Source organism: Pongo abelii, chromosome 10 (genome assembly GCF_028885655.2).
Source record: "Pongo abelii isolate AG06213 chromosome 10, NHGRI_mPonAbe1-v2.0_pri, whole genome shotgun sequence".
Lineage (NCBI taxonomy): Eukaryota > Metazoa > Chordata > Mammalia > Primates > Hominidae > Pongo > Pongo abelii.
Window position 1 is genome coordinate 10,690,005 of NC_071995.2, and position 18,383 is coordinate 10,708,387.

The 18,383-nt window shown below is 44.5% G+C and overlaps 1 protein-coding gene and 1 long non-coding RNA gene across 3 annotated transcripts in view; one reads left to right on the forward strand and one right to left on the reverse strand.

Moving 5' to 3' along the window:
• LOC129049054 (uncharacterized) overlaps positions 1–9,081 on the reverse strand; it is a 24,449-nt gene extending 15,368 nt beyond the window's left edge. Inside the window, exons 1-2 of the long non-coding RNA XR_008511821.1 lie at positions 8,910–9,081; positions 6,618–8,793 (exon numbers count right to left, since the gene is read on the reverse strand). This is a non-coding gene — a long non-coding RNA (uncharacterized LOC129049054). The remainder of the gene's footprint in view (positions 1–6,617; positions 8,794–8,909) is intronic.
• GABARAPL1 (GABA type A receptor associated protein like 1) lies at positions 7,893–18,096 on the forward strand. 2 transcript variants are annotated; one of them, NM_001133707.1, is given in 4 exon segments: positions 7,893–8,238; positions 13,056–13,134; positions 15,426–15,544; positions 16,753–18,096. In NM_001133707.1, coding segments are annotated over 4 exon segments (354 nt in total). In that variant the 5' UTR covers positions 7,893–8,148; the 3' UTR covers positions 16,819–18,096.
• The last annotated feature ends 287 nt before the right edge of the window (positions 18,097–18,383 follow it).

Consider the following 18,383-nt stretch of genomic DNA (forward strand, 5'->3'; position numbering starts at 1 on the left):
ATATACGCTGTTTTTGCATTCTTTTATGAGGTAGTCAGTCAGGGAGGACACAAAAGGAGACAGAGGAGACACTCAGGAAACAACGTTTTCTAACAAGTAATTTTGTTTACTTGTAAGTAATGAAGTTTACTGACAAATTGCAGAGATAGCAGTCACAGCATGCCATACAGGCCGCACATCAGAAAAACACCAGGGAGGTTAGGGCAAAGAACACAGGAGCGAGGGTAAGGTTTAGGTCAAAGCTTTCATTGGGGTTGCCATAGGAAAAACAGGAAAGGGAAGGGTAAACAATTTAGTTTGAAATATTTCTATGGGCTCTAAACCACAAAGGTTGTCTCTGGTTGCCTGGTAACTGGTCCTTCTATGATTAAGGCAGAGAAATGTTGCCTCCTGGAATATACAGGTTGGATATAGGAGGTATGGCTCTAGATTGGTGAGTTTGCATATCAAAGGCAGGTTCTCAGCTGAGCCCTTGCTATCTCTAAGAACTGGTTAGCTCTGGTAAAGACAGTCTCTCCCCAGCCAGAATTTTTTTTTTTTTTTAATGTAAAAACACTATAATATACAGAAAATAAGAAAATAAACTATCTCTCGCTACTGGAACAGGCTATCTGAAACTAGGGACCTGAATGCCATTAGAACTCTCCCAAACTCTGTATATATCTCTGTCTCTCTCTAATCTTATCATATCTCTGAGTGTTATCTTTATCTCACTTATCTGGTGACTGCTTGAGACCAAAACGATAGCAGCCCCTGATCTCATATCATCCACTACGGTCTGAATGTGTGTATCCTCTCCAAATTTGTACGCTGCAATCCTAACCCATAAGATGATGTTATTAGGAGGTGAGGCCTTTGGTAGGTGATTAAATCATGAGAAAGGACCCCTCATAAATGGATTAGTGCCGTTATAAAAGAGGCCTGAGACAGAACCCTCTTTCTTTCCTTCTGTTATGTGAGGTTGGAGTGAGAAGGCAGCTGTCTATTAGAAAGCAGGCCCTCACCAGACAGTTAATCAGCTGGCACCTTGATCTCGGACTTCCCAGTCTCCTGAACGGTGAGAAATGAATCTCTGTTGTTTATAAGCCACCCAGTGTATGGTATTTTGTTATAGCAGCTGGAATGGACTAAGACATCATATAAACTTCATCATCAAAGAAGAAGGGGCTTCTTTCCTTTAGTTCATATGTAAGAAATTCTAAGGAAAAATTCTGATTAATCTTATAGTCAAGGCAATGAGATTTTATGATTGGTGGGTTCCACTAGAACTATGTGGTTTCAATGTAAAAAGAGTAGTTACTTCTGAAACCATACATATACCCACCCCCGGCACACCCCCCTCCAAAAAAAAAAAGGAGATGTAATGGGCATCATGTTTTTTGTTTGTTTGTTTGTTTGAGACGTAGTTTCACTCTTGTTGCCCAAGCTGGAGTTCAATGGCACGATCTCGGCTCACTGCAACCTCCACCTCCCAGTTCAAGCAATTCTCCTATCTCAGCCTCTTGAGTAGCTGGGATTACAGGTGCGAGCCACTACGCCTGGCTAACTTTTTGTATTTTTAGTAGAAACAAGGTTTCACCATATTAGCTAGACTGGTCTCAAACTCCTGACCTCAGGTGATCTGCCCACCTCAGCCTCCCAAAGTGCTGGAATTACAGGTGTGAGCCACCACACCCAGCTGCATCATGTTATCTAATGAACAATGCATCATTATAAGTGCTATGACAAAGATAAGCACACAATACTTTGCAAGTGCCTAGAAGGAATACAGAACTCAGGCAAAGGAGATCAAAAGGTTTCCTAGAGAAGATGATGCCTGAACTAAACCCTGAATGTTTCATAGAAACTAATCAGAAAAAAAAAGGGAAGAAAACGTTTTCACAGGAAGGAGGCTTTGAATATCCAGTGGTCTGAAACAATAGCAATATAGGGAAAATAATTTAGTATGCCTGAACCATAGAGTGCAATAATAGGAAATGGCTATACATGAAGCTCAAGAGAGAAACAATAGCCTGATTTTGAGTACTCTATTTCCCTTGTAAAGAATTTGAACTGTCTCCCAAAGATTACAGAGAATGCTGACCACTGAATGATATTAAGAAGAGAAATGACACAATGAAATATATAGCTTTATTACATTTAGTCTGGCATCAATGAGCTCTCTTTTTCCTAGAAGTGAGGACAAGACTGAACACTATTTACTAATGTGTTTGAGTAATAGTGTTTGTTTGTTTGTTTTTTTGAGATGGAGTTTCACTCTTGTTGCCCAGGCTGGAGTGCAATGCCGCGATCTTGGCTCACTGCACCCTCTGCCTCCCGGGTTCAAGTGATTCTCCTGCCTCAGCCTTCTGAGTAGCTTGGATTACAGGCATGCACCACGCCCAGCTAATTTCGTATTTGTAGTAGAGACGAGGTTTCTCCTGTTGGTCAGGCTGGTCTCAAACTCCCGACCTCAGGCGATCTGCCCGCCTCGGCCTCCCAAAGTGCTGGGGTTACAGGCGTGAGCCACTGTGCCTGGCCCAACAGTGGTGATTTTGAAGCATATTCTCAGATTCTGCAATACTTCCTCCAGGTAGAAGTGGAGTCTGTGGCACCTTCCTTTGAATCTGAGCAGAACTTTTGTGACTGCCTTGAGAAATAGAATGAGGCAGAAGTGTCCCTTTCAAATTAAAATGACTAGATTACAAGAGGCCATGTGCTTTCTGCTGACTTCTTTTGGTAAATTTGCCCAGAGAGCCCCTAGGTACCATGAAAGAAGTCTAGCTAGCCTGCAGCCACTATGGGAAGAGACCCATGGTGAGATCCTATAGAGAAAGAAAGAGGTGGCTGAGGAGCACCAATTGTTTGAGTCTTCCCAGTCCAACTACCAATACTGCTAGTGAAGAAGGCTTCCAAGAAGATCCTATCACCACTCACTAACTAAAACCAAAGCTGAGCCCCACGACTTCAGATTTGTGAGCAAAACAGAAGATGCTATTATCTTAAGCCATTCTTTTGAGGTGGTTTGCTATATAGCAACAGATCATCAGAACTAAGCCAAAATTTTTTAAAAATGAAGATTAAACTAAGGTAGTGGCAGCTGCAATGAAGCAATGTGAGCACACAAATTATTAAGGAGGAAGATCCACTCATGTGTAGTTGGGGGGCAGGAAATATTTTCCTAGTCATGGAGTCAGCCAGGCACATCCTGGTGGTATTTGACACTTGATTTGTGGATGGCAGCTTATTTAAAAATTCAAATTAAGTAATAAAATCCCTTGTTTAAATTCCAAGCTTAGCAAGCAAATTTAGAAAATGGCTGTGAATAACTAAACCTCTAGCTATTGTATTTCTCATTGGAGACCAATGCACTAAAATTCTGGTTTCATGTATCAATTTAAATGTGATAATATAAGAGACCCTGGGCCTGGTGTAGTGGCGCACACCTGGAATCCCAGCACTTTAGGAGGCCGAGGCGGGTGGATCACCTGTGGATCACCTGAGGTCAGAGGTTCCAGACTAGCCTGACCAACATGGCGAAACCTCGTGTCTACTAAAAATACAAAATTAGCTGGTGTGGCGGCACATGTCTGTAATCCCAGCTACTTGGGAGGCTGAGGCAGGAGAATCGCTTGAACCTGGGAGTTGGAGTTTGCAATTAGCCGAAGGGCAACAACAGTGAAACTCCATCTCCACGCACACACACACACAAAAGAGAGACCCTAAATCAAAGAAATCAGACCTATCTTTATGGTAAATTCCACCTGCTTTCAGATTCAAATGCTTGAGTGGGGGAGAAAAAAAGTATGTTTGGGGCAATTGAGGAAATATAAATATAAGCTCTATATTAGATAATGTTGGAAAATAGTAGTTTTTAAGGTGTAATAACTATTGTGGTTATGGAGGAACGTGTTCTTATTCTCGGGGTGATATAATTTGTATATTGGGGTGGTGTCATGTTTCTAATTTACTTTTTTTTTGAGACGGAGTTTCGCTCTGTCACCCGGGCTGGAGTGCAGTGGCGCAATCTCGACTCACTGCAACCTCCGCCTCCCAGGTTCAAGCGATTCTCCTGCCTCAGCCTCCTGAGTAGCTGGGACTACAGGTGTGTGCCACCACACCCGGCTAATTTTTTGTATTTTTAGTAGAGATGGGGTTTCACAGTGTTAGCTAGGATGGTCTCGATCTCTTGATCTCGTGATCCACCTGCCTCGGGCTCCCCAAAATCCTGGGATTATAGGCGTGAGCCACCGCACCCGTCCTCTAATTTACTTTCAAATGGAAAAAATCTAGGTGAAGGTTATGTTGGTGTTCATTATACTATTTTTCAAAATTCTCTACATGTTTGAAAATGTTTATAAAAGATTGAAAAAACTTCTAACCCTTGAAATCATTTTAAAAAGTACAAGAAACATTGAAAATGTATTTGAGAAAATGTGAGCTTTTTAATGTAGTATTTTGGTTTTAGTTAAATATGACATTCTGAAATGTTTTACTTGATTGTGTTAATTTAAAATTTACTTCTATAGGCCGGATTACACCTGTAATCCCAGCACTTCGGGAGGCCGAGGAGGGTGGATCACTTGAGATCAGAAGTTCGAGACCAGCCTGGCCAACATGGTGAAACCTCGTCTCTACTAAAAATACAAAAATTAGCCGGGGGTGGTGGCGGGTGCCTGTAGTCCCAGCTATTGGGGAGGCCGAGGCAGGAGAATCGCTTGAATCCGGGAAGAGGAGGTTTCAGTCAGCCAAGACTGCACCCCTACACTCCAGCCTGGTGACAGAGTGAGATTCCATCTCAAAAATAAATAAATAAATAACAAAAATTTTAAAAAAACACACCCACAAAATAAAAGAAACTAAGTTTCATTACTGGCACAAGAAAACCAATCATATAGTCCCACTTCTTCATGTTATTTTTCTCCATGGCGTCTTCCAATCTTTATGTATGAAAATTCATGAAGGCAGGGTGCGGTGGCAAGCACCTGTAACCCTAGCACTTTGGGAGGCCGAGATGGACGAATCACCTGAGGTCAGGAGTTCGAGACCAGCCTGGCAGCATGGCGAAACCTCGTCTCTACTAAAAATACAAAAAAATTAGCTGGGCGTGGTGGCGGGCGCCTTGTAATCCCAGCTACTCAGGAGGATGAGGCCGGAGAAAATTTTTTTTTTTTTTTTTGGAGACAGAGTCTTGCTCTGTTGCCCAGGCTGGAGTGCAGTGGCGCGATCTTGGCTCACGGCAAGCTCCGCCTCCTGGGTTCACGCCATTCTCCTGCCTCAGCCTCCCGAGTAGCTGGGACTACGAGCGCCCGCCACCACGCCCGGCTAATTTTTTGTATTTTTTAGTAGAGACGGGGTTTCACCGTGTTAGCCAGGATGATCTCGATCTCCTGACCTTGTGATCTGCCCGCCTCAGCCTCCCAAAGTGTTGGGATTACAGGCGTGAGCCACCGCGCCCGGCTGAGGCCGGAGAAAATTGCTTGAACCCAGGAGGCAGAGGTTGCAGAGAGCCTAGATGGAGCCATTGCACTCCAGCCTGGGCGACAAGAGAGAAACTCCATATCAAATAAATAAATAAAATAAACAAAATCCATGAGTTATTTTATCACATTATATGTTTATAATTTTAAGTCTTATTTTCAAATTGAAAATAGTTTAATTTTCAGTCGCTCATGTTAGGTTTTTTTTTTTTTTAGACAGAGTCTGGCTCTGTCGCCCAGGCTGGAGTGCAGTGACACGATCTTGGCTCACTGCAAGCTCCGCCTCCTGAGTTCACACCATTCTCCTGCCTCAGCCTCCCCAATAGCTGGGACTACAGGCACCCGCTACCACGCCCGGCTAATTTTTTGTATTTTTGGTAGAGACGGGATTTCATGTGTTAGCCAGGATGGTCGCGATCTCCTGACCTCGTGATCCACCCACCTCCGCCTCCCAAAGTGCTGGGATTACAGTCGTGAGCCACCGCGCCCGGCCTCATTTTAGTTTTGGTGCAAATATAGTTAAACCCTCCCGGGTTCTCCCTTCCGGGTTCAAGTGATTCTCCTGCCTCAGGCTCCCGAGTAGCTGGGACTACAGGCGATCACCACCACGCTCAGCTAATTTTTTGTGTTGTTATTAGTAGAGACGGGGTTTCACTCGTCTCATGTTGGCCAGGACGGTCTCTATCTCTTGACCTCGTGATCCACCCACCTTGGCCTCCCAAAGTGCTGGGATTACAGGCATGAGCCAATGCGCCCGGCCTATTTTTATTTATTTATTCTTTTTGAGACAGAGTCTTGCTCTCTCTCCCAGGCTGGAGTGCAGTGGGCGATCTCAGCTCACTGCAGCCACTGCCTTCCGGGTTCAAGCGATTCTCCTGCCTCAGCCTCCGCAGTAGCTGAGACTATAGGAGCGCGCCACCATGCCTTGCTAATTTTTGTTTTTTCTGTGGAGACAGGGTTTTGCCATGTTACCCAGGCTGGTCCTGAACTCCTGAGCTCAAGCGATCCTCGGTCTGGGCCTCCCAAAGTGCTGGGAGACCAGATGTGAGCCACCGCGCCTGGCCCTCTGTGGGTGTTTTTAAAATTAGAGACACTGAGACCCCGACTGAAGAAGACAGGCCACGGGGCTGCTGTTATCTAATATTTATCAGAACTCACCCGACTTGTATGGGCAACACAGCCCCTTTTCACTGTTCTTTTTCTTTGCAAACTCCACAGTCCTTCCTGTCGCTGCCTACAGTACTGGTTGGAAGGCCTTTCTTCTTTGACTCTAGGTGGGGAAATCCAGAACGAGGCTTCGCCGCACCTGCCCCAATGCCCAATCTTTCACTAGCATTCCAGGCAGCGCTTTCTAGTCACGTGAGGGATACCTAACAACTGGAACTGAATAAGATGTTGGGGAACAACTGAGGTCATCACCTAAATTGCTTGATACTCTCTTTTCCAGAAGACAAGCCCCCTTTCTGAGTTAATGGCAGAAAGTGAATCCCTCCCTCCCTTCCTTCCTTCCTTTCTTTTTCTGTAAGACGGTGTTTCGCTCTTGTTGCCCAGGCTGGAGTGCGATGCCGCGATCTCGGCTCACCGCAACCTCCGCCTCCCAGGTTAGAGCGATTCTCCTGCCTCAGCCTCCAGAGTAGCTGGGATTAGAGCCATGCGCTACCACGCCCAGCTAATTTTGTATTTTTAGTAGAGACACGGTTTCTCCATGTTGGTCAGGCTGGTCTCGAACTCCTGACTTCAGGTGATCCGCCTGCCTCGGCCTCCCAAAGTGCTGGGATTACATGCGTGAGCCATCGCGCCCGGCTAGAAAGTGAATCATTTCTATATTTGATTGTACGTGACGCCCTCGGTAGTCCTTACTGACATTACGTCTCCTTTGGACCTTGATTACACTCCGTGTCCTTCATCTGACTCCTCTCTTCAGATTCCTGAGTCACGCTCTGTTTATGTTGCTGTTCAGGAGCGAACTGCGGCGCCGCCCAAACACTGTGACGCCAGCGCGGGAGGAGGGCCGCGGGAGGGGCCGCGGAACGCGCAGAGGGCACGGTGCAAGCACGGGACAGCTCTGCATTGGCCAAAGGGATCCCAGGAGGCCTGGCCCTCTTTTCTCCTGAGGCTGGATCCCAACCAGCAGGACAAGGCTGGATTTTCGCCTTTTGTATTTGTTTTGGGGCCCAACCAAGAAAAACAGCGGAGAGGGAATAAAACATGTTTAAAATCTTTTTTTGTCTTAAAACCATCTTTAATTTCACAGTCACAAAATAAAACATAACTAGAATGTTTTGATGTTTGCTATGACATCGATTTTGAAAAAGGTTAGCCAGAAAGGAAACGCAGTGAGACGGAGAGCTCGGCCTCCCCCTGCCCTGGGCGCCTGGCGCGTGGAGGGCGGGGCGCGCGGGGTGACGTCACAGTCCGACGCGCCACCCGGCTGTTTTTGTGCTCCCAGCTCTAGCGAAAAGCCGCCGGTATTTCTCCACCTGGCTCTCCGTTACCTCCAGGCAGGCTCACCCGAGATCCCCCCCCCACCGAACCCTCCCTGCACACTTGGCCCAGCGCTGTTGCCCCCGGAGCGGACGTTTCTGCAGCTATTCTGAGCACACCTTGACGTCGGCGGAGGGAGCGGGACAGGGTCAGCGGCGAAGGAGGCAGGCCCCGCGCGGGGATCTCGGAAGCCCTGCGGTGCATCATGAAGTTCCAGTACAAGGAGGACCATCCCTTTGAGTATCGGAAAAAGGAAGGAGAAAAGATCCGGAAGAAATATCCGGACAGGGTCCCCGTGAGTGTAGAGGAGCGGGGGGATGGGAGGGGAAGGGCCCGCGGGGGCGGGGAGTCGAGATGGCTTCCCTGGGGCGCCCAGGGGGCTCTGGAGAAGGGAGGTTCCGAGAATTACTTAATTCTGAACGCCCTTCAGTGCCAGAGCCAATGGACGTCCAGACTGTGGAGCTTTTAAAACCCCGTATGCCTGGGCCCCGAACCCCACTTCAGGGCTGACGGCGTTTTGGGGGCCGAGCCGCCGTCTTAAGTGACTCAGCAACCCACACACGGTCTTGGCAACTGAGACCGTGAGTGGGTTGAGGTGCACAAAATAGGGCCCCTGTGGGCGAGAGTGGTTAGATCGGGGGCCGTGGATTGGCTGCCTTTAAGAACGCAGGGACATTGTGCTGTGCGGTGAGGTTTGCGCAAACCCAGTCGATTTCTGCCTTGGCTGGTTCTCCTTTAATGAAGTTGACTTTGGCTCTCATATCATTGGTCTTGGGAGGAAAAGGTTCAGAAGCGATTCAGTTCTTTTCTTGCATTACAGGGGGGTAGGGGAGCACAAGACAGTCCTGGCCTGGAAAACAAGGTCACGTTCTCTGCCCAACAGCCCTCTTGCCTCATCGTTCTAGGCTCCGGGGCTTGTGTGGGGACAGCCAGCCTCCCCCGTGTTGAATTCTGATCACCTGGTACCTGGTCGCGATAAGGCAGGAGTGAGACGTTTTTTCTCTGTTTTGGACACCGGCTTAAGTAGTTAAAACTAGCGCAGGCAGTGAGTAGGAACAGAGAAGTATTAGGTATCTTTCAGCATCCGGGCGTTTTCCCCATTATCCCCCTCCCCCGCCCACTTGCCTGGTGTTTCTCTAATGCAGGCTGCGCAGCCGAATTGGAGGGCAGAATATGACTTAAGTGGTAGGGGGACCAGCAGCTGTAGGATTCTGGAAATGAAGGAGCAGAGATTTTAAAATTGTGCTCTTTATCTTCAGGTAGGAACATTAGTATTACATGTCACATAATGGTAAAATAATTGCTGTTATCTGATGTCTTTTCTTGACTCGCAGCCACTCTGGGTTCCTTCTCTAATCCTTACCTTACGTTCGTGGTTTTATAGCTACCAGAACCCACCAGGGCTTTAGCCCAGCAGTAGAAACCTCTTGTACCCCTTTTCCTTAAAAAAAAAAAAAAAAAAAAAAAAAAAAAAAGTCATTAGGGCTCTTCATTCCCCAGGAATTACAAAAGAGTTTTCAGCTTATAGAGAGGTGAGCTAATCCCTTACTCGGGAAAGGATCCTTTACAAATTACTTTTCTGGTTTCTGGACCTTGGATACCTGAAAATTTTGCCCAATTCTGGTGATACCAATCTTTTGAGCAATGGTATTTTAAAAATACAGTCAAGTTTTACTGATAGTTTACCCTAGCGGTATTATAAGTACTCAGTATGTAATCATTCACTTAATCCTTACGCGATTATAATACCCGTTCTACAGATGGAGTATTCAAAGCACAAAGAAATGAAGTAACTTCCTAAAGGTTTCACATTGCTGATCTGTGGTTGGGCCGGAATTCCAACCCTGCCTGAAGGACTGTGGAGCTCTCGGATATCTTAACCTCCATTCCATATTGTTTCTCAGTTTCTAATATAGTTGTATTAACCAGAATTAATGACGTGCTGTGGAGTTTACACTGTTAAGTATTGGAAATAGATAAATATTTATGTGTATTCACTCTGAATATTTTAGAGCATTCTGTTCTTTTCCTGCTCATAGTTTGGTGTTAAATGTTTTACTCCTGTGATAATTTTTAAGCCATTAAGACTGTCACTCAGATTTCAGCTTCCCTAGGGTTATGTTTTAACCAGTGGTGAGCCGCTCCCAAGGTGCTCAGTCTGTGACCTTCTTTCTAGTTATGACGCAGGTTCCTTGATTTGGTTCTAGTTCTGGGAATTCATTGCATCCTTGAGCAGAACTCTTAATCGTGCTGTGCTAGAGTGCCTTGTTTACAGAAAAGAGGGTTATAGTAATGATTCCTAAAGCCCATTCCAGCTTGACCATTGGTGTTATTAAAGCAATGGTGTACCCTTACTGCTCGCATAACCAGAACTTAGCCTCACCAATATTTCTTCAGAGCTAATGTTGAAAAGAAGAGGTGTGCTTGTGCCTTCAGAGAGGAAGGGTTGTGGGATCTTGCAATTATCTTCAAAGATACAACGTATCAAAAAAACTGTTAGGAACAGATTGTGTATTTTAAAAATTTATAACCCTACTGAGTATTAGTCACATTTTACAAATGAGGAAAACTGAGACCCAAAGAGGCAAAGCATCTAGCCCAGGGGTCTACCATAGTGAGGAGTAGAGTTGGGATTCCTGGAAACTTAACCTTGGTTCTGGGAAACCAATACTTTAATGATTACCCCTCCCCCTTCTCTTCCTCCCCAAACCCCTCCCTTCCCTCCAGGTATTGCCGTCTGCTTTATCACTTTCTTTTTCTGTCTTCCTTTGTGGTTTTTTTCTCTTACTGATAGGTGTCAGAGTTCCTTTGGGGCACAATGTTAGCCTCTTTCTGCCTTTTCCTTTTAATTCCTGGCTTACATTACCCTATTTCAGTTTTTATTTTTAAATTTAAAATGTGATCATGTCCCTCTGGTGTTCCTGGTTCAGGATTTTTTCTACAAGAACACAAAACAAGTTTGTTGTTGTTGTTTTGTTTTTTTACTAACTTTAATCCGTTCCTTTTAAAAGGTTCAGACTCCTCCCCAAGTTAATTATGTTAGATGATTCTTTATAATTTATGAAGCATTTTCATGTAAAATGTTATTTATTACTCACATTCACATCATATCAATACCGTGACTTTGTTAAAGATGTGTTAGAAAGTTTTCTTTTCAAGCTGGGCACGGTGGCTCACACCTGTAATCCCAGTACTTCCGGAGGCTGAGGCGGGTGGAGCACTTGAGGTCAGGAGTTCGAAACCAGCCTGGCATCATGGTGAAACCCCATCTCTACTAAAAAAATACAAAAATTAGCCGGGTGTGGTGGCATGCGCCTGTAATCCCTGCTACTCCTGAGGCTGAGGCAGGAGAATCGCTTGAGCCCAGGAGGTGGAGGCTGCAGTGATCCGAGATCAGGCCACTGCACTCCAGCCCGGGCAACACATGTGACACTCGACCTCAAAAAAAAAAGTTACTGGAATACTGAAGCTGAGAGAGAGGTTATGTGACCTGTTGAAGATCACACAGCCACTAGAAGTACTTGTACAGTGTTTTCTTTTCTGCGTCTTCACTTTTTTTTTCTGCATTTCCCATATATTCTAACTAAAATGACTACATTTTCTTTTTTTTTGAGACCGAGTTTTGCTCTTGTTGCCCAGGCTGGAGTGTAGTGGCACGATCTTGGCTCACCGCAACCTCCGCCTCCCAGGTTCATGCAATTCTCCTGCCTCAGCCTTCCTGAGTAGCTGGGATTACAGGCATGCGTCACAACGCCTGGCTAATTTTGCATTTTTAGTAGAGACGGGGTTTCTCTGTGTTGGTCAGGCTGGTCTCGAACTCCTGACCTCAGATGATCCACCCGCTTTGGCCTCCCAAAGTGCTGGGATTACAGGCATGAGCCATTGCGCCCGGCAATGATTATATTTTCTAAACTAAAAGTCTAAAGCTCATGATTTTACAATAAGTATTTTCTGTTTGGTAAGTTTTAGTGTATAAAAAAAATCTTTTAAATTTTTATAAATCTAGTACACAAATACATGATTTTTATACAACTTGAACTATAGAAGTATATAACGTAGACATAAATCCCTTAAAATCCTAACAATCGAAAGCCTAAAGCTCATGATTTTATAATAGATATTTTCTGTTTGGGAAGTTTTATAAAAAAATCTTTCATATTTTTATAGATCTAGTACATAAATACATGATCTTTATTAGAAGTATATAATGTGGACATTGAAAATCCCTTAAAGTCCTAACATAATCAATATCTATAAATGGCTTGTACTGACATCATATTATAGGATATCATTGTCAGACTTGTTTTAACACTGTTTCTTTTCCATTTAATAATGTTTGAACAGTCTTTACATTTCTTGGAAATTTTGACAAAGATTTAAACCACATTATTGGTACCTTTAATAAATGGTATTTATGAGAAATAATAACTTATAGGTGATCAGGACCATATGCGAAAACCCAGTTTTCTTGATGCTCTAATTAAATACCAGAAGGTGGCCAGGCACGGTGGCTCACATCTGTAATCCCAGCACTTTGGGAGGCCAAGGCAGGCGGATCACTTGAAGTCAGGAGTTTGAGACCAGCCTGCCCAACATAGTGAAACCGCATCTCTCTTAAAAATACAAATACTTAGCCAGGCGTTGTGGCACGTGCCTGTAATCCCAGTTACTCAGGAGGCTGAGGCAGGAGAATTGCTTGAATCCAGGAGGTGGAGATTGCAGTGAGCTAAGAGGGAGCCACTGCACTCCAGTCTTGGCGACAGCGAGACTTCATCTCAAAGATAAATAATAAATAAATAAATACCAGTAGGTATATGTCCTATAGTAGATCTTACAGGTAACCTGTAATTACTTAAAATCAAAGTTCTTTTTACTTTTCATCATGTACAATCTCTAGTTTATTTTTATTTTAGTAATGCAGCTATAACCTCACTAAGGAAGTCTATTTTTTTCGTATAATTTTATAAGGGGTGGGGGGATAAGAAATGAAACAGGTGTCCTAGGCCTAGACAGATTCATTTCCAGTAGTAACTAGGCAACTCTAGGGTGTAGAAGGAAAATACTAGATTGCCTTCTGTAGTTTTCATTCCTACTCTCCTCCTCTCCTTCCAGGTGATTGTAGAGAAGGCTCCAAAAGCCAGGGTGCCTGATCTGGACAAAAGGAAGTACCTAGTGCCCTCTGACCTTACCGGTAATGCTCTTTGCCTCCCCTGACCCTTCGTCCCGTGAAAAAACTCTCTAGATCCTTATTACATGCATGAGATTGTGAGACTGAGAGGCAGTACATACTTGAAGGAAGTGAGTGGGATGCTCTGGAGTTATCTGATTAAAAAATGACTCAGGCTGGGCGCCCTGGCTCACGCCTGTAATCCCAGCACTTTGGGAGGCTGAGGCGGGCAGATCACGAGGTCAGATGGAGACCATCCTGGCTAACACAGTGAAACCCCATTTCTGCTAAAAAAAAAATACAAAAAATTAGCTGGGCTTGGTGGCGGGTGCCTGTAATCCCAGCTACATGGGAGGCTGAGGCAGGAGAATGGTGCAAACCCAGGAGGCGGAGCTTGCAGTGAGCCAAGATCATGCCACTGCACTCCAGCCTGGGCGACAGAGCGAGACTCTGTCTCAAAAACAAGAAGACTCAATAGTTCTTTCCCATCACCATGTCTTGTTGGATTTTGACACAGCAAAGCATAAGACATTGAAAGAAAGGATCAGATGCCCATTATTTAAACCACTTTTATTTTAATTAATTAATTAATTTATTATTATTATTATTTGAGATGGAGTTTTGCTGTTGTAGCCCAGGCTGGAGTGCAGTAGCATGATCTCGGCTCACTGCAACCTCCGTCTCCTGGGTTCAAGCGATTCTCCTGCCTCAGCCTGCCGAGTAGCTGGGATTGTAGGCACCTGCCACCATGCCCGGCTAATTTTTTTTGTATTTTTAGTAGAGACAGGGTTTCACCATGTTGGCCAGGCTGGTCTTGAACTGCTGAACTCAGGTGATCCACCCGCCTTGGCCTCCCAAATTGCTGGGATTACAGGCGTGAGCCACTGTGCCCCACCTAAACCAATTTTAAAATTCAGCTTTGGCTGGGTGTGGTGGCTCACGCCTGTAATCCCAGCACTTTAGGAGGGGGAAGTGGGCAGATCACCTGAGGTCAGGAGTTTCAGACCAGGCTGGCCAACATGGTGAAACTCTGTCTTCATTAAAAATACAAAAGTTAGCTGGGTGTGGTGTTGGGCACTTGTAATCCCAGCTACTCAGGAGGCCAAGGCTGGAGAATTGCTTGAACCTGGGAGGCAGAGGTTGCACTGAGCCGAGATCGCACCACTGCACTCCAGCCTCGGTGACACAGTGAAACTCCGCTTCAAAAAAACAAAAAAAAACCCCAAAATTCAGCTTTGTTAATTGTGATATTAATTTGTTCCAAAAAGAAAACCAGTCTGGCTTCTTGAGAGGATTATATTTTAGAGTTTCCTGATTAAATACATCTTCTTAAGCTACATTTTTTAAAAATAAGTTTTGTAGATTTTGTTTGGGATTATAAGACATATTCATTGTCGGGTGCGGTGGCTCATGCCTGTAATCCCAGCACTTTGGGAGGCTGAGGCGGGTGGATCACAAGGTCAGGAGTTTGAGACCAGCCTGGCCAACATGGTGAAACCCCTTCTCTACTAAAAAAATACAAAAGTTAGCTGGGCATGGTGGCGCGTGCCTGTAATCCCAGCTACTCGGGAGGCTGAGACAGGAGAATCGTTTGAACCTGGGGAGGTGGAGATTGCAGTGAGCCGAGATTGCACCATTGCGCTCCAGCCTGGGTGACAGAGTAGAACTCTGTCTCGGAAAAAAAAAAAAAAGACATATATTCAGTCTTCATCGTGATCCTTAATGGAATACACACTGCATCCAGGAGACACTGGCAAGATTTTGTTGATTTGCTCCAGAGTTAATAGGTTTGAATACCAGCCATCTAGAAAATTTTCAGTATTCTCAGGTAAAGGCAAAGCATTGAACCTTGTTTAATGCCCCAGCACTGAGTTGAGTGACTGTGCTAAGATGACCAGAGACCAGTGGAGCCTTTTCCATTGCTAAGTTTTTCTTAGGGTGGGTGTGGGGATGGAAAGTGTTTCAAATCGGGTTTAGATAATGATGGGAATGTTTTGGTCTGGAAGCATATGGTATTCCTTCAACGTAGTCCTCAGGCTTTGAGTGGATATGCTAACATGAGGTCTGAGATCGAATAAGAGGGGAAAGGAGGAATAAACTCCACTATGGCATGTCAGGGACTGTGCGGGCTTCTGAGTTTCCCTTTTTATTTTGAAAGCTCCAGGCCGGCATTCGGCTCTTCTCAGGTGGTATATAAAGCTGGTACTGACTCTAAGGGGAAAAAATGCAATTGAATTTTTTTCCAGGACTTACCCTTCTACTAATTCCTTGTTTTCTTCCTTTCTTGTCTGCCCTTTTCTTCTTCCATCATCCAGTTGGCCAGTTCTACTTCTTAATCCGGAAGAGAATCCACCTGAGACCTGAGGACGCCTTATTCTTCTTTGTCAACAACACCATCCCTCCCACCAGTGCTACCATGGGCCAACTGTATGAGGTAATGGTTCTTGTCACACAATACTGGATGCCGTCCAGTGCAGTCTGGCATCCTCTAGCCCTTGTTCTAGATGTGTTGATAACACATCTGAGAAGTGGGGCAGAAGGTGTTATTTATCCGGATCCTCTTACATGTGGCAGTGTAAGGCTCTGAGAGATTAGATACCACTTGTTTTTTAGGGATTAGGCACTCTACTAGATTTAATCCTTTTGAAATCTCTTCTCAGTCTTGTCTGACTATAGTGTTTTAATGCTGGACTGTTTATTGAAACAGCAGGAAGTGATTCCTGATAGCAAAAGTTCCAAAGTGTCAGCGCATCGCAGTTCCTGCTATTCTTGTTGGTAGCATGTAATTTGTAATGCATTCAGAATCCAGTTCATTATTTTACTCCCATTTAGCAACAGATTGAGAAAGCACGTAATAGTAAAGCCAGCTCCTTCTAACTCTGAGGCCAGCATCTGCCAACTGAAGGATTCTCCCCACAGTCAGCTTCTGTGAACTCTGAAGTTTTGGCTTAAGACAACCACATTGATCTAAACAAGGGGAAACTTTTCTTCGAACAAAACTAAAACTGTGAAACAGATTCCACATTATCTGGGCACAATGAATCAGATAAAATGAAATATAAAATTAAGGCAAAGTCTGTAAATGGATTTATGTCTTAACAGATAAACTCAGGAGGAATAATTTTTATGTGATGTTGTTTAATTGGAAGTGTCAGAATCTGAGGAAACTATAGTGAAAGACTTTATTATTACTGAAAATATAACCTGGGATTATAACTATTATTTTTTGCAGTATTTTGCATAAGATGCTTCCTTCTCATTGTGCTCCGTTAATGAATTACATAAACTTCTAATAATCCTGAATCTTTTATTGCATAGCATATATTCCCTGTTAGTATATGTCCCATTATATATCCATCTGTGGTATCTATGTTCCCCTTGCTAGGAGTGAGCTCTTTAAGAGTGAGGACTGTGCCCTAGTCATCTTCATATCCCTGATACCTATGTGTAATATGTTTTCAATGAAGGATTTTTGTTTGTGAACTCAGAACTCAAAGTGTAATTTCAACCACTTCTATCCTTTGCTCCTCTTTTAAATGGGGACTAGTGATACCTTCCATACCTGCTTTACAAGGTTGATTAGCATCTTAGAGCTAATCAATGAATATGTTTTCTAAACTGTTGTCTTATCTCTTCCCCTAGGACAATCATGAGGAAGACTATTTTCTGTATGTGGCCTACAGTGATGAGAGTGTCTATGGGAAATGAGTGGTTGGAAGCCCAGCAGATGGGAGCACCTGGACTTGGGGGTAGGGGAGGGGTGTGTGTGCGACATGGGGAAAGAGGGTGGCTCCCACCGCAAGGAGACAGAAGGTGAAGACATCTAGAAACATTACACCGCACACACCATCATCACATTTTCACATGCTCAATTGATATTTTTTGCTGCTTCCTCGGCCCAGGGAGAAAGCATGTCAGGGCAGAGCTGTTGGATTGGCTTTGATAGAGGAATGGGGATGATGTAATTTTACAGCATTCCTGGGGTTTAATTGTTGTGCAGTTTCATAGATGGGTCAGGAGGTGGACAAGTTGGGGCCAGAGATGATGGCAGTCCAGCAGCAACTCCCTGTGCTCCCTTCTCTTTGGGCAGAGATTCTATTTTTGACATTTGCACAAGACAGGTAGGGAAAGGGGACTTGTGGTAGTGGACCATACCTGGGGACCAAAAGAGAGCCACTGTAATTGATGCATTGTGGCCCCTGATCTTCCCTGTCTCACACTTCTTTTCTCCCATCCCGGTTGCAATCTCACTCAGACATCACAGTACCACCCCAGGGGTGGCAGTAGACAACAACCCAGAAATTTAGACAGGGATCTCTTACCTTTGGAAAATAGGGGTTAGGCATGAAGGTGGTTATGATTAAGAAGATGGTTTTGTTATTAAATAGCATTAAACTGGAATTGACAGGAGTGTTGAGCATCCCTGTCTAACCTGCTCTTTCTCTTTGGTGCCCCTTATGTCACCCCTTCCTTGGAATTTAATAAGTCTCAGGCATTTCCAATTGTAGACTAAAACCACTCTTAGCATCTCCTCTAGTATTTTCCATGTATCAGGACAGAGATGTCTTATGTAGGGAGGGGGCAAGTATGAAGTAAGGTAATTATATACTCCTCTCATTCAGGATTCTTGCTCTCATGCTGCTGTCCCTTCAGGCTCACATGCACAGGAATGCTACATGGTGGCCAGCTGCTTCCCTCCTTGGTTATCATCCACTGCAGCTGCTAGTTAGAAAGGTTTGGAGGGATGACTTTTAGTAAATCATGGGGATTTTATTGATTTATTTTCACTTTTGGGGTTTTGTGGGGTGGGAGTGGGGAGCAGGAATTGCACTCAGACATGACATTTCAGTTCATCTCTGCTAATGAAAAGGGTCCTTCCTCTTGGGGGAAATGTGTGTGTCAGTTCTGTCAGCTGCAAGTTCTTGTATAATGAAGTCAATGCCATCAGGCCAAGGAAATAAAATAATTGCTTACCTTAAAAATCCACTGAGTTCAGCAGTGTTGCCTTTATTTTGTATGTATTCGAATAGATGATATGTGGACTCTCTGAACAAAAGAACTAAGTGGGGAAAGCTGTTAGTGATGAATGTTCACATATGGTCAGACCCATATATGTTTACTCAGCTCTTTAGTGAGCAGGAGTTGCTGTTCAAGGGTGAATGTTATGCTGGGGCAGTGTGCCTGCTGTGTTGGTGGTGTGTGTGTGTGTGATTTTCTCTTCCAAAGATAAGTGCATTCTCACTGTTCTATGTGTTTCTGAAAGCTGAAGGTGG